Below are 13,521 nucleotides of genomic sequence, written 5' to 3'. Positions count from 1 at the left end.
AATGATAAGTTTGTCTATTATGTGTTCAGAAAAGAGTATTACGCAGATATGTTAATTCACAATAATTCAAGACACCATGTCTCCAGGGAATGTTTTATCCAATGTCTCAGGAGAACACACTGAAGAAATTGCACACTATAAAAAATATTGCTTGGGGTGATGGTTACAGGGGAAGTCTAATCGACAGACTTAACAGAAAAAACAGTCCACTAGAACAACTACAGATCTTACAGCACACTGACTTGGTATTAGATATTTTGGCAAACGAATTTTTATATCCCTCTTACCCCCAATATAACATTTCCCTATGACCAACCCTTTAACCCTCCACTCACCAGCCGACAAGCTCATCACCAACCCACTCTACATCATGCCATTAGAGTTCTCTCATAGTCTTCCACTTAATCACCATATCATTAAATGGTAGATCATCCTTTGCTTCTTTCATTTTTCCTTCCCCATACTTTCCCCTCATCCCCCATTTATCCTTTGATTTGTTCTCTTCTCCTCCTCTCCTTCCCAGCTTAAGTATATCTACATCTACATAATACCCCATTTAGTATAGTTCTGTATTTAGATATGGTTCAGTAAACATTCAAGTTGTCAATTTGGCTTTAGTCAGGGCTCTAATTCCAACATAGTCAGCCTACCATAAACCAACTGTTTTGAAACAGATACAAGACATTTTTTTACTGGCAAGTGAGACCATTCATACTTTTCTGTTCTTTTTACATGTAGTGTCGGGGATCGAGATGGTGTGGGGGCTAACGTACTGGCTTCCCACCCTGAGGGCGCGGGTTCAAATCCTGGCGGTGTTGAATATTTTTCAGAGGTATCTCGATCTCTACTTGAGGCACTTTGAGTGAGTACGCCGTCCGTCGGATGGGACGTTAAACTGCGGACCCCTTGGCGCCTTTCGTAAAGATTAGGCTAATGCCGACGCCGGGTTTCTCTCCACCCTTCATCCTTTCCTGTCCATCCCCTATGGCGCAAATGACCTTAGGTGTCGGTCGCCTCCCCTAAAAAAAAAATAAATGTAGAGTGTCACTGGCCTCTCATCTATTTTATAATTTCCTTATTATTTGTTTTTCCAAGTTTTCTAAATTGTAAAACTTGGAAAATCAAGAACTTTATTTTGGCTACAATTTTCATGCCTTCCCCCTTGGGGGTTAATGCGTTAGAACATTTTTTAAAACTTTGATGAGGCGTTAAAAGAATTCATTGCTGTATAGGTTTGTATAGTATGGTATACATATTCTACTTTAGTTGGCATATCTTTATTTTGTAATAAAGAAACAAAAAAGGGAATCTTGTGACAGCAATAAAAATTCAATTCAATAGAAGATGGTTAAAACCACACCAGCTCCTTACCCTGTTGAGACTCAATTAGAACCAGAAAGCCTAGAACAATCTAGGTTGATGGGTCAGATGATCTTCTCAGAAATATGCTTATATAATGTTAGATATATACTCCATAATTAATTTTTATCAAATTCCTATTTTTAAAATAACTGAGGTTTCTGATGGATTTTTCTTAGCACTTGGGTTAAAAAGAAAGTACCTCATTCAAAACAACTGTTGTAGGGATTTTTCATTTCAATTCTGCTGGACAGAGCCAGAAAAGATTATAGCAGATAGTTAATAGCTGGCAGTCCTGTCTCCCCCAATATAAATCCTGGTTCTATAATGGTTGGAATCACAGTTGAGCGAATTTTATGGCAATAGGATATAATAGCTAATGACAATCATAAAAATCTGTTACTTTCAGTTGCATAATGAACATTTTGTATCTTAATTGATGTTTTTTTGGTTAACAAATGGAAGTTACACTCTGGACAGCTACTATATTCACTAGATATTCAATCATATTAAACATTGGATTTTTTTAAGGGTGGACAAACACTAAATTTTTAGCACGTAGCTCAGAGAGTGAAATTTGTAAAATAAATAATTATAGCATTGTAAATAATTATGGTAATATAAAATATTGAGGTAAATCATGGTCTCAACTCTAGTAGAATTATATAGCTGACTTAAGAGTTCTATCAAAGGTAGACATGACTCCAGCGATAGGTGAAAAGAGCAATGGCATTTATTTTCTCATCTCAATTGCAACATGTCCATTAGGATAGACACAGGTTGTAAACAGCAGTAAGGTCTGTTTCAAGGTGAATACACAAGAAATGTCATTTTTTCCCAGTTAGATTGAGTGATTGAAAATTTATTCCTTGAAGAAGACAATGCCATTGCTGGTGATGAACAGCAAAATAGTGTTTCAGTTTACCTTCAGTTTAATGGAATGGCAGAGAACATCACAGCTATATTCTTACTTTCATGTAGAATTTTAGAAAATAAAATCTTCTCCTAATTTATTGGAGATTTTAACACCAGGAGGTCCTATCACACACACCTGCAAAAGGAAACTATTTCACCAATTCAGGGCTACTTAATTATATGCACTTTAACCATATTCTCAATATTGTTAGGGAAGCAAACTTTCTAACTTTCTAACTATATATATATATATATATATATATATATATATATATATATATATATATATATATATATGATATATAATATAATAATATGTATAAGTGTATATATTTTTTTTAAAGGTAATCTACCGGTTAAGGTAGGTTTTTGGATGGACACAACTACCAAACAAATATTTTATTACTCCTAACAAAACACAAAATCCATCATCCTACTCTATATCAGGTCCCTCTTCATCTCTGAGTACTTTCTTCCTCCCTTCATCCCGTCCAGCATCCCTATCCTGTTCCTTCCCTTTCCTCTTTTGCCCACCATTCTACCCTCTATCACAGTCTTCAACATCCCACTGCCGGTCAACACCCCCTTCATCCACTTTTCCTGCCTCCATAGGATTGCTCCCAACAAACCCCTCTCTTCGCCCACCATACCAAGTACTTCCTCATTTGTTTTCTTCTCTGTCCATTTCACCTTCTCGATTCTTCTCCACACCCACATTTCAAAAGCCTCCAATCTACGTCTATCCTCTTGCTTCAACGACCACGTTTCCGCACCGTACATAGCTACGCTCCATATCAAAGTTTTTACGAGTCTTTTCTTAACATCCTTACTCAAAGTCCCCGTCATCAACTCCCTCCTCCTTGTGAAAGCCTCTTTGCCTAGCGCAATTCTTCTCCTTACGTCCCTACTACTTTGACCGTGTTGGTCCAAAACACTACCGAGATACGTAAACTGTTCTACCTGCTCTAGTTTTTGCCCTCCTATTTTTATGTTAAGCTTGGCCTTTTTCTTTCTAGAAAATCGCATAACCTTTGTTTTATTAATATTGATTCTCATCCCATACCTGTCGCACTGAATTTCCAATTCACTCAGCAATGCTTGCAGCCCCTTGGCTGACTGACAAACTAAAGCTTGGTCATCAGCAAACCTAACTGATTTTACGAATTCCCCGCCCACTTTCATTCCTACCTCGAGTTCTTCCCATGCCTCTTTAATCATTTCCTCTGCATACAGGTTGAACAGCAACGGTGATAATGGGCAACCCTGCCTTACACCTCTTCCTAACACTGCCCATCCTGACTCCCCGTTTCCCACCCGCACCTGAGCAGTCTGAGACATGTACAGGTTGCGGATTAGCCTCCTTTCCTTCCAATCTATTCCTATTTTCTGCAATATACTCATTAGTTTTTCCCAATTCACTCTATCAAACGCTTTTTCGAAATCTACGAAACAGGCAAATACCTCCTGGTTGTGTTCTATATTCCTCTCGATTAATAATCTCATTACTGCAATGGCATCACGCGTACCTCTCCCCTTCCTAAACCCAAACTGATCATCCCCTAAGTAATCATTTGCCCTACTCTCTATCCTTTTGTTTATGATCCTGAGAACAACTTTAGCTGCGTGGGATATCAAACTAATTGTCCTATAGTCCTCACATGACGTGGCCTTTACCTTTTTCGGAATCGGAACTAAAACTGCTCTCACAAAGTCTTCCGGCCAGATTCCCTCCTCATAAATACTATGGATCAGCCCATATAGCCTCTTCCTCCCACATTTTCCTAAGCATTTTAAAAGTTCCACGGGAATGTTATCTACCCCCATGGCCTTATTTAGTTTCATCTCCCTTAATGCCCTTTCTATCTCATTGTCTAGTATGCCTGGACCTAAGCTGTCTTCCTCTACGTCATTTTCTTTTTCAATGTCTAACTTTGTTGGTCTGAGTTCTTTACTATACAGTTCTTCTATATACTCCTTCCATCTCTCTTGGATCTTTCCTGCGTCAACTATTACCTTACCCGCCTTATCTCTAACTGTTAGCATAGCTCTTCCTTTCTTACTTCCCGATAACGATTTAACTTTGCTGTACAGCGCACCGATTTCACCCTTCCTCTGCAGACTTTCCATATCCTCGCACTGCGTCTTCCACCATGCTTCTTTTGCTTTATTTGTTGCCCGCCTCAATTTATTGTTTAATTCTTTGTACTTTATTTTGCCTAATTCTGTATTTATATTCTTCCATTTTCGCCGCTCATCCATCTTTGTAATCATCTCATCCGTGATCCATGGTTTCCTAGTCCTTTTTGTGTTAACGGTTCCAATAGTGTCTCTTGCGGCTTTAGACAACCCTTTCTTGATCATTTCCCATTTTTCTTCGATAGTACTAAGCCCTTTACCATACTCCATGATTTTCTCTACCGCCTGTTTGTATTCCTTCCTTTTCAACCCATTTAATGCTTCTACATTCCATTTTCTAACTCGCCGCCCCTGCCTTATCTTTTTGAAACGTACGCTACATTTCATAACAACTAAATTGTGGTCTGAGTCCGCATCCGCTCCCGGGAAACTGTGGGAATTTATCACACTGTTCCTAAACCTGTGTCTAACCAGGATATAATCTAGCTGATATCTTCCTGAGTCGCCTGGCATTTTCCATGTATACCTGCGTCTTTTGTGGTGTCTAAACCAAGTGTTGGTGATGACTAACCCCTGTCTCCTGCAGAACTCAACTGCTTTCTCCCCGCGGTCATTCCTCGTGCCTAAACCGTAGTCCCCCACCTCATCACCATCTCTTCCTTCGCCTACCGCCGCATTCCAATCCCCCATCACTATCAAATGTTTCCCTGCAGGAACACACGCGATTATGTCCTCCAACTGATCGTATATCCTATCGACCTCTTCTTCCTTATGGTTGCTCGGTGGCATGTATACCTGAATAATAACTAAGTTCGTCGGTTCTGCTTTTATCTCCACTAGTAGTATTCTATCCGTTACCTGATCTATGTTGACTACGCTTCTCCCTACCTCTTCATTTAATACAATGGCAACCCCTCGTTGGCTCTCGTCCCCGCCGCTGTATATTATTCTATACTTATCACTCCAGTAATCCCCGCTATCTTTCCATCTCACCTCGCATAGACCTAAAATATCTATATTTCCCCTTTCCATCTCTCGCCTAACATTCTCCAATTTCCCTGTCCTCATCATTGTCCTAACATTCCACGTTCCTATTCTAACTAATTTGGTCTTCTTCTCCTGCGTCTTTTGTCCTGCTGCTGCTGGTTTTCCCTTGCAAGGGTTTCGTGGGATGACGACCGCGGAAGCCTTGCCTCCCCCGCTGCCGGGCACGACACACGGCCGATTGGGCCGAGCCCCGTGGTTGCCAGGACTCAAAATATCTCTATTGTCCATCACATTGTTCTTGGGAATGATAATTGAGGTGGTTTCCCGTTGCCTTCCTCAATAGTGTTTTTAACGTGACACCATCACTTACTGGCCGCCCCACTGGGGTCAGACGCCATTGCAGCCGCCTCACTGAGGAACAGACGCTGCGTGGACTACCTTTTGTCTGGCTCCTAACCTTCGACCTATCTGGCATGGGTGACCCTACCAGGAGCAATTTTTATTACTCCCGCCAGCACAGCTCTAGGGGTCATCGGAACGCACAAGCCCTTCCACCACGCCAAGGTTGTAGTCCGGGGAGGGAAGTGTATATATATTATATATATATATATATATATATATATATATATATATATATATATATATATATATATATATATATATATATATATATATATGCATGAAAATTATGGGGATCGAGATGGTGTGGGGGCTAACATACTGGCTTCCCACCCTGAGGGCACGGGTTCAAATCCCGGCGGTGTTGAATATTTTTCAGAGGTATCTCGATCCCTACTTGAGGTGCTTTGTGGAGGGCACTTTGATTGAGTATGCCGTCTGTCGGATAGGACGTTAATCTGCGGACCCCTTGGCGCCTTTCGTAGAGAGCAGGCTAATGCCGACGCCGGGTTTCTCTCCTCCCTTAATCCTTTCCTGTCCATCCCCTATGACGCAAATGACCTTAGCTGTCGGTCGCCTCCCCTAAAAACTACTAACTACTACTACCTTGAAAATTACATCCGGTAACCCTGGTATCCATTTATCCAAAGTTTATTTTATTATCGAGAAAGGGTTGAAAGAAGGATCTTATAGCATAGTGTGAACTTGCATTCAGGGTTTTTTTCATGAGGTCCTTGATGAATTGACACCTGCTAAGACACCCAAACAATAGACAACTGCAGCCAATGATGTTGGAGTGAGTGGTTGGCTGTGAAGGGTTATTTAGAGGTTGACCTGCTACTGTCCCCAAAGTGTATCCTCCATGAGGGACACAGGGTGTTCTACAGAGTGGTGGTAGTCGGGTGAGAGTACATCCAATCAAGTTAGTCACCTTCCACTGAATTTCCCCAAAAAATGACAGTGCAATGAGGACGGTGAAGGATAGGAAAACTAGGGAAAAATGTCACCCTTTCTGCACCTTTTGAAAGTTATGCATATTAGCCTGTATGGGTGACCATGTCAAATTGGCTAATGACTATCAATATTAGCTTTTTTGATTCACCATTTTCTCAGTTCTCAAGAATATGCTATGGGTAGTTTCAAATTCCATTTCATTAATGAAGAATAATAACTGTGGTCATTGTTTATATTATAGGCTGGATAAAATAATGAAACTATTCAATAGATACAAGAAGCAACAATCTCCTGAAATTTCTGACTCAAGTTGGGAAACTATTGAAGAGCACGGAAAGAAGACAAAAAGCCAAGTAAGCTGGTCACCATAGTAATTTTTACTTTAACTGACTGGTTTCTTATTAGTTAACAGGAAATCTGCAGGGTAAGCTTAAGTCATACTGCTTACACTCTAACATAAATAAAATCAATGAACAGCCTGTTGAAGCCTTATTTAAGGATCTAAAATTATAAAAAGTAACTTTTTACTATCGTCAATCAAATTTGACTTCTGTCTGCCCAATGTTTGCTTTTCTAGGTCTTGCCTTTTAGAAGTGAGACCTTGAGGCTATGGTCAAAAAAGGAAATAGTTATCATGTGCAAGTGTTGTCACTTTGATCATCAAGTCAATTTGGAAAATTCAATTGCAAGGTAGAATTTGTCACCCACGAGCATCGCAGGAATTGATATAAAAAAATTAAAATCACTCATTCAAAATGAAACAACAGGGAGGTCTCCCAAACAGCATGCAGCTTGATTCATCTTTTTGCTCAGCAGAGACTTGGTAATATTGTATGGTCATGCCTGCTGCTTAATTTTGGCTGAGCAATTATAAATCTACCATGCTTATAAATAAAAAGTTTTCCAAAGTAACATTTTACACCATTGATTTAACAGCTACAATAATGTGAGCCAAATCCTCTGATATTTAAACAAACTGTGATTGGGTTGCTTAAAAAATTGTACTTTTAATGCAAAGATGCATTAGAGTAGAGTAGAAGGATTGTGATTAACAATCAAATTGAAGGGTCAATGGGAAGAATAGTAAACAGGGAGGGCTAAACAGAAGGTTTTATGAAATATGTCTCCTTGAATATTCATATTTTATAAAATATGAAAGTTTTATAAAATAATCTTAAGAAATGTAAAATTCACTGCCAATGTCATTAATGGACTGAAAAAAGAGAAAGCATCTGGGATTTAACCAAAATGACAAGGGCATTGGATTTGCAATGTATCTAATGATTTAAAGTCAGCTTTAAGCACCAAATCATTTTGAAGTAGATTGTTTGAAGGAGAGGAGCGCATATACATTTAATATGTATGAAATGTTTTACTTTGAGTACTTTTTATACCTATCAAAGAAGATAAGGAAAATCCACTTGACATATTCAATTTTGGTTTACAATGCAAGAAATATTATCATTTTTATTTTCAGAATTTGAATGAGGCTGACAACACTAATGAACAAGGACCTAATGGCCAATCAAAACACCATCAGCATAGAAGCAACCTTGCAAAGATCCCTGTTACATCTGATTCCTTAATAATCTTTCGCCAACGCTTGGAGTTCACGTCTGCCATTCTTTCACCAGTAATCTTCATTGGATTTAATCTTATTTATTGGCCATGGCTGCTATACACTGTTTCGCCCAATAGTATATGTTAGCATGCAATAATTATCCATAGAAAGGAAACCTTTCCCATATATTTGGAAAAGTAAAGACTTTCTATGGATATTGACCACTTCCACCAAGTTATGCCTTATATTAATCTTAATCTTTGATCAATTTTAACGCAAACATGATTCATATACATACATTCATGTCATTAGTCCAAAAATGTCTGGGTCATCCGATATTCCATGTTAAGCATGAATGTATCATTGCTCACTGGCTTATCCTATTGCACAAAAATTTTTGCTTGGGGTGCTGATATAATCAAAGGAGAATACAATGTCTGCCCCTACCCAAAATCTGCAATAGATGTGTTGCCTCGATGTATTTATCTCAATTTTTAATATAAGGTGAAGTCAATCTTTTTGATCCACGATGCAATCTAAAAGAGTAATTTGCACATTTTACACTGATTGTCGCCATTCATTCTCCTGCCAGAAATTCCACATTATCTTCTACAATTCTTCTCAGCAGAGATTTATTTTGACATCACCTTTAGATTATAACAGATATTACATCAAAAAAGCTTTATTTCAAGGTAACTAACACAGTTTATGGGCCCATATTACATTTACTTTCTCATAACTATCAATTATAAAAAAATTACAACTCAATCAAATAATGTCCATCACAACAGCTCACCCCATTGATCTACAATTAACATTGAATACTTAGATCGAAAGAAATTACCATTATTCTAATGACTTGTGGCATTTAATCACTAGAAATAAATATTTAAACACCCCAATATTTTAGCAATATTTTATCATAATAATATAGCCAATCACAAGATTGTACTATATTTATTGCTTCATTTTCCTAATCATATGTCCAGATAATCGCATTTTTAGATAAGACCCAGCGAAATTATTTTACTTCAGAATTAGAGGATGATCATTCTTAAGCTTCGAAGAACATGGCAACTCAATTCTACTTCAATGTACGATGGGGAAGTAAAAGTAAAAAGTGTATTATAGTTTCTGTTTGTGTCATCCAGTACAGAGGAAATGAATTAGGTACTTTGCTATCAACTTGTCTATAACTTGGAAATGGCTATGACGGTATGCTTGTTTTTCTTCCCAAGTTTATTTTTAAAAAACTCGAATGAAGTATGAAAAGATGTTTTCTATTTGAAAACTCACTGAGAGAGAAATGGAAATAATGAATATGAAATTCTGTTTAAAGTGTAAAAGTGGGTACAAATGTGATGAAATTAATTATTTGTAAAATATAAAACTGTTTTAAGAATTCAATCAATGTATGCATTTTATTACAATTCTGAAGGTACCTATCAACCTCATGCTTCATGCATGTCTACATAGATTATATGAACTACATTTATTTGTTCCCACCGATTTCCCAAATACATTGCAGGGTAAAATGCAATGTAATGTTTTATACAAACAGTATAAAAAGGTAAAATTAAAATTGCCTGCATATATAATGAGATCATATAAAAGTGTCACGAATTACCACTTTCTGTATAATGACGTATTTGAAGCTTTTTGATAAAGGTTTTGAAAGAAAAGTTTATAAAGTTTTTGCTATCCCATGATTCTTAGAAATAAAGAGTTATCGGTGATCATGCAAAACCTACCTTTAAAAAAAGGTGAAACACATTGATTGATTGAATCTGGTAGATTACAGCCAAAGAATGCTTTACATATCCAGTCAAAAAATGGATGGTTGACAAAACGGCACTCTCAAATTTCAGATAGGAGCAAATGGTCAGTTTGTCTGTTTGGGCAGTGTCTTCAACTAGAATGGAGATGATGTTGAGCGATCTGGAGAATTATCAAACAAGAGAAATGACTTGGACTCTTAAAAACAGAAAAGATTAGAGGATACTATCTTGTGGCAAAAAATGTTGGGATTTATAATACGAAGTACATATCTTTTCATACTTTGAAAGCATTCATGCTGCTTTATGATTCTCTGGTGCAAAGCAAAGAATGAGTATGGAGCTATTTTGAGGTCAATTTGCAAAAAAAGTGTACAATTATATCAGGGAATGCAAAAATAATTTCTGAGGTTTAATTTTTAAAAAGAGCATAGAGTGTTTCCGACATAAAGAAATAATACATCATGGAAAATTTTTATGGTATCCATGCATAGAAAAGAAGGAAAAACATGCTAGCTGCCTATTTTATGTGATTTTGAAATAGAGAGTGAAGAAAAATTTTAAATAGACTTCTTATGTGCTCACTTTTAGCCAAAGATATAAGCAAATACCTTTTCTTTGGAAAATATAAAAATATCGAAAAATTAGCATAGTGATCACTCACCTCTGTTTAATATGTTCAAGGAATTTAATTATATATGCAAGCATCTAGATTTTTGATTTAAGGAATGTCTGTTTTTCCTTTGTTATTTCAAAAATGAGTAAAATTTACTCTTTTAGTGTTTTTTTATGACTGGTTTTCTATATTGATTCTGATGACTATTTGTCATTGGATGATTATTGTATTTTTTAGTCACTGGAGTTTCTTTTAGAATAACTTTAGCCTCAATTCAAACGATGCAATCAATTGTATATACATGTATTGTTTCTTCTGGAAGAAATCTACATTAGTGTATGGCAGTGGCTCTTAAATGCGATTTCCAAGATAGTTAAACATATTAAATTAATAAAAGGAATAAATACAATTAATACCAAGATAACTAAATGAACAGGGTTCCATTATGAAGTAAATATGAAATATTAATAATAAAAAAATGGAGTTGGGAATCATAACAGACGAATTCATCGATTTGAAGCACTAGTGAAGACGACATAGCAGTTAATTTCTGAATAAAATCATTTTGCAATGGTTAATTCAATACACAGTTTCCTTCACAACATTCCTTGCTCTGAAGCCATTATATTAGCAAGAGATGCAGTATAGAGCCCCAAGTAGGTGATTAATTTAGGGGTCAAATCCGGTGATTTTGTGTCAGTTCTAGGATCTCGCGGGACAACTATGCCAGCGAGTTGATGATCTCAAGGCTGCGAGTGACATCATCGCTGATGTATACTGTCCTTGCTGTGATGAAATTTCCAGGGCATCAAGAGGGAATTCGTGATGGAGCCGCAACACCTTGAGGGAATGCGAAGTGACTCATTCGCGAGATCAGTGACCCAAGAGAGAGAGAGCTGTTGAAGTCCCGCCGATTTTGGTCTGGCTGTTGAGAAACAAAGAGTCAAACTCTTTTCAAGCATACGCTCCTCCTCTATACCCCGATTCACGAGAATCATTGCATCAAATTATATAATCATTGCATTTCACTGTTTATGTTTTTATTCATTGTTTACGGCCGTCTACACCGACCAGCCTTTTTCCCTCCAGCTGCCTGCGTCCCCTCCCCTTATTATCTCACACTCCTTTTCGCTTCATCTCTTCGCCCCTTCCCCTCTCAGTTCTGCGCATGCGCACAATTCCACGCGCGTGTGGCCGTTTGAAAAAAAATCTTTTCCTCCGCCAGCAGACGGTATGCAACGCAGTCGTTGTGGTGGTTTAGTTAGGTCGGTTTCGCAGTTGGGTCACTGTGAACTTAGTTGAACGGGTGGACACAACAAATTTCGTCAAGGTTTCTGAACTTAAGAGTGATACTGGATAGTTTTCAGAGTCAGCCATCTGCTTTCCTCCTGTTCTTCTGTTGTGTTCGATGAACTTGGCGTCAAGAGTGGTGACGGATGCGTTAAGAGTTCGGAGACGTTAGCGAAGTTCAAGTTTCTGAGTTTAACTGGTGAGTGAAACATCTGATAATTTTGCTGCAACCATTCGTAATTGAACATATGGTTGTGCCTATGTCTTTCAGGGAAACTGATGCTTTATTTATGTATACACCGAGACATATATTCGCCAAGTGTTGTTAACCAATGAATATCATTAAATTTTTAAAGTTTTGTTGACAAAAGTAAGTTACAGTTTATAAGTGTATGCTTTCCTTGTTTTCACTCTTATTGATGAAGAGGATGTGTATGTCCTGTTACTATCACCGCAATACATTAAAAAGTTAAGTATTATGATTATACTGTCAAATATATTGTTAAAAATTAAACCTAAGTTTAAATGAAAGATGGTAATTGTGGTTGCATGTGTTCACTGCCCGTTTTCTAAATTTAAATTCACGTATAGTTCAAAGTGCAAATAACACATCCGTTTTGGACATGATTAAAAAATCCAATACTATTAAAAGTCAATTAATCATCGTGCGTTACAGTTTCCTCAACTCTATTATGAATAGGCAAGTTTCTATTTTGCATATTTCTCCTGGTGATGATGCTAAAGTATTGAAGGGTCGGGCGTCGCTGAAAATATTTGGTTTTGTAATGTTTGTAACAGTAATAATTTGTCTTCTGTGCACATTTATTATAAATAGGAACTGATGGCCCTTAAATTTTTATCCGACTCATTTCTTTAAATTTTTTTACCATACGTATCAATGATTGCTTTCTCCTATGGGCTTTGGGAAATTTGGTTTTCACTGTCGCATTTTGGCAAGGGTAAATTGGCATTCATTATACAAAAATGAGATAGTTATTTAAAATGCAAAAGTGAAACGTTTTTCAAGTTAATGTCAGCATATACAACACACGGGGCAGTCCTGTTATCCTGTAGACTTCCGACAAAGATATTTGTCAGAAAATCGGAATAGTTTGGGATGACATTTAGGGAAGGAATGCTAGATAATATTGTATGGTACGGAGCGTTTAGCGACTCACATTGTTTGCCTAGCAATAATCCATTTCGGCAACTATACAGGAACTTATTATGAAGAGAAATCATATTCAATTCAATTGTTGCGTATCTTATGATACAGGTTGCGTATCGTATGGTATGTATCATACCCATGTGGCTGAAAAAAATCCCGCTGCATGGCAAATGTATGTTGGAGACTCGATTCAAACCCGTATCATACCAGTTAGTCGAAGAGTGAGTTAGCCACTGAGCTATCCGGGCTATTGAATTTATCTATGTAATCCCATGTTCTTCAAAAGAACGCTGTAAGCTGAGAAAATGCTATATTATTGCTGTGGTTTATGTCAATATTTATTCATACTTGAGTACATTGT

General features: G+C 37.3%; 2 protein-coding genes across 5 annotated transcripts in view; both read left to right on the top strand.

Annotated features, from left to right (window-relative positions):
* LOC139695328 (glycine receptor subunit alpha-2-like) overlaps positions 1 to 8,458 on the top strand; it is a 33,043-nt gene extending 24,585 nt beyond the window's left edge. Inside the window, exons 11-12 of the mRNA XM_071594036.1 lie at positions 6,992 to 7,103; positions 8,228 to 8,458. Of these exons, the coding sequence (XP_071450137.1) occupies positions 6,992 to 7,103; positions 8,228 to 8,458 (343 nt within the window). The remainder of the gene's footprint in view (positions 1 to 6,991; positions 7,104 to 8,227) is intronic.
* A 3,506-nt stretch (positions 8,459 to 11,964) lies between these two features.
* Positions 11,965 to 13,521, top strand: part of LOC139694958 (sodium/calcium exchanger 1-like) — a 376,741-nt gene continuing 375,184 nt past the window's right edge. For all 4 annotated transcript variants that reach the window (XM_071593494.1, XM_071593492.1, XM_071593493.1 and 1 more), the window contains exon 1: positions 11,965 to 12,191. The gene's annotated coding sequence lies outside the window, so the exon portion shown is untranslated. The remainder of the gene's footprint in view (positions 12,192 to 13,521) is intronic.

The sequence above is a fragment of the Hetaerina americana genome, unplaced genomic scaffold (genome assembly GCF_022747635.1).
Source record: "Hetaerina americana unplaced genomic scaffold, ioHetAmer1.1.p SCAF_6, whole genome shotgun sequence".
Lineage (NCBI taxonomy): Eukaryota > Metazoa > Arthropoda > Insecta > Odonata > Calopterygidae > Hetaerina > Hetaerina americana.
Note: the sequence above shows the minus strand (reverse complement) of the source record. Positions and strands in the feature narration are given on the sequence as shown.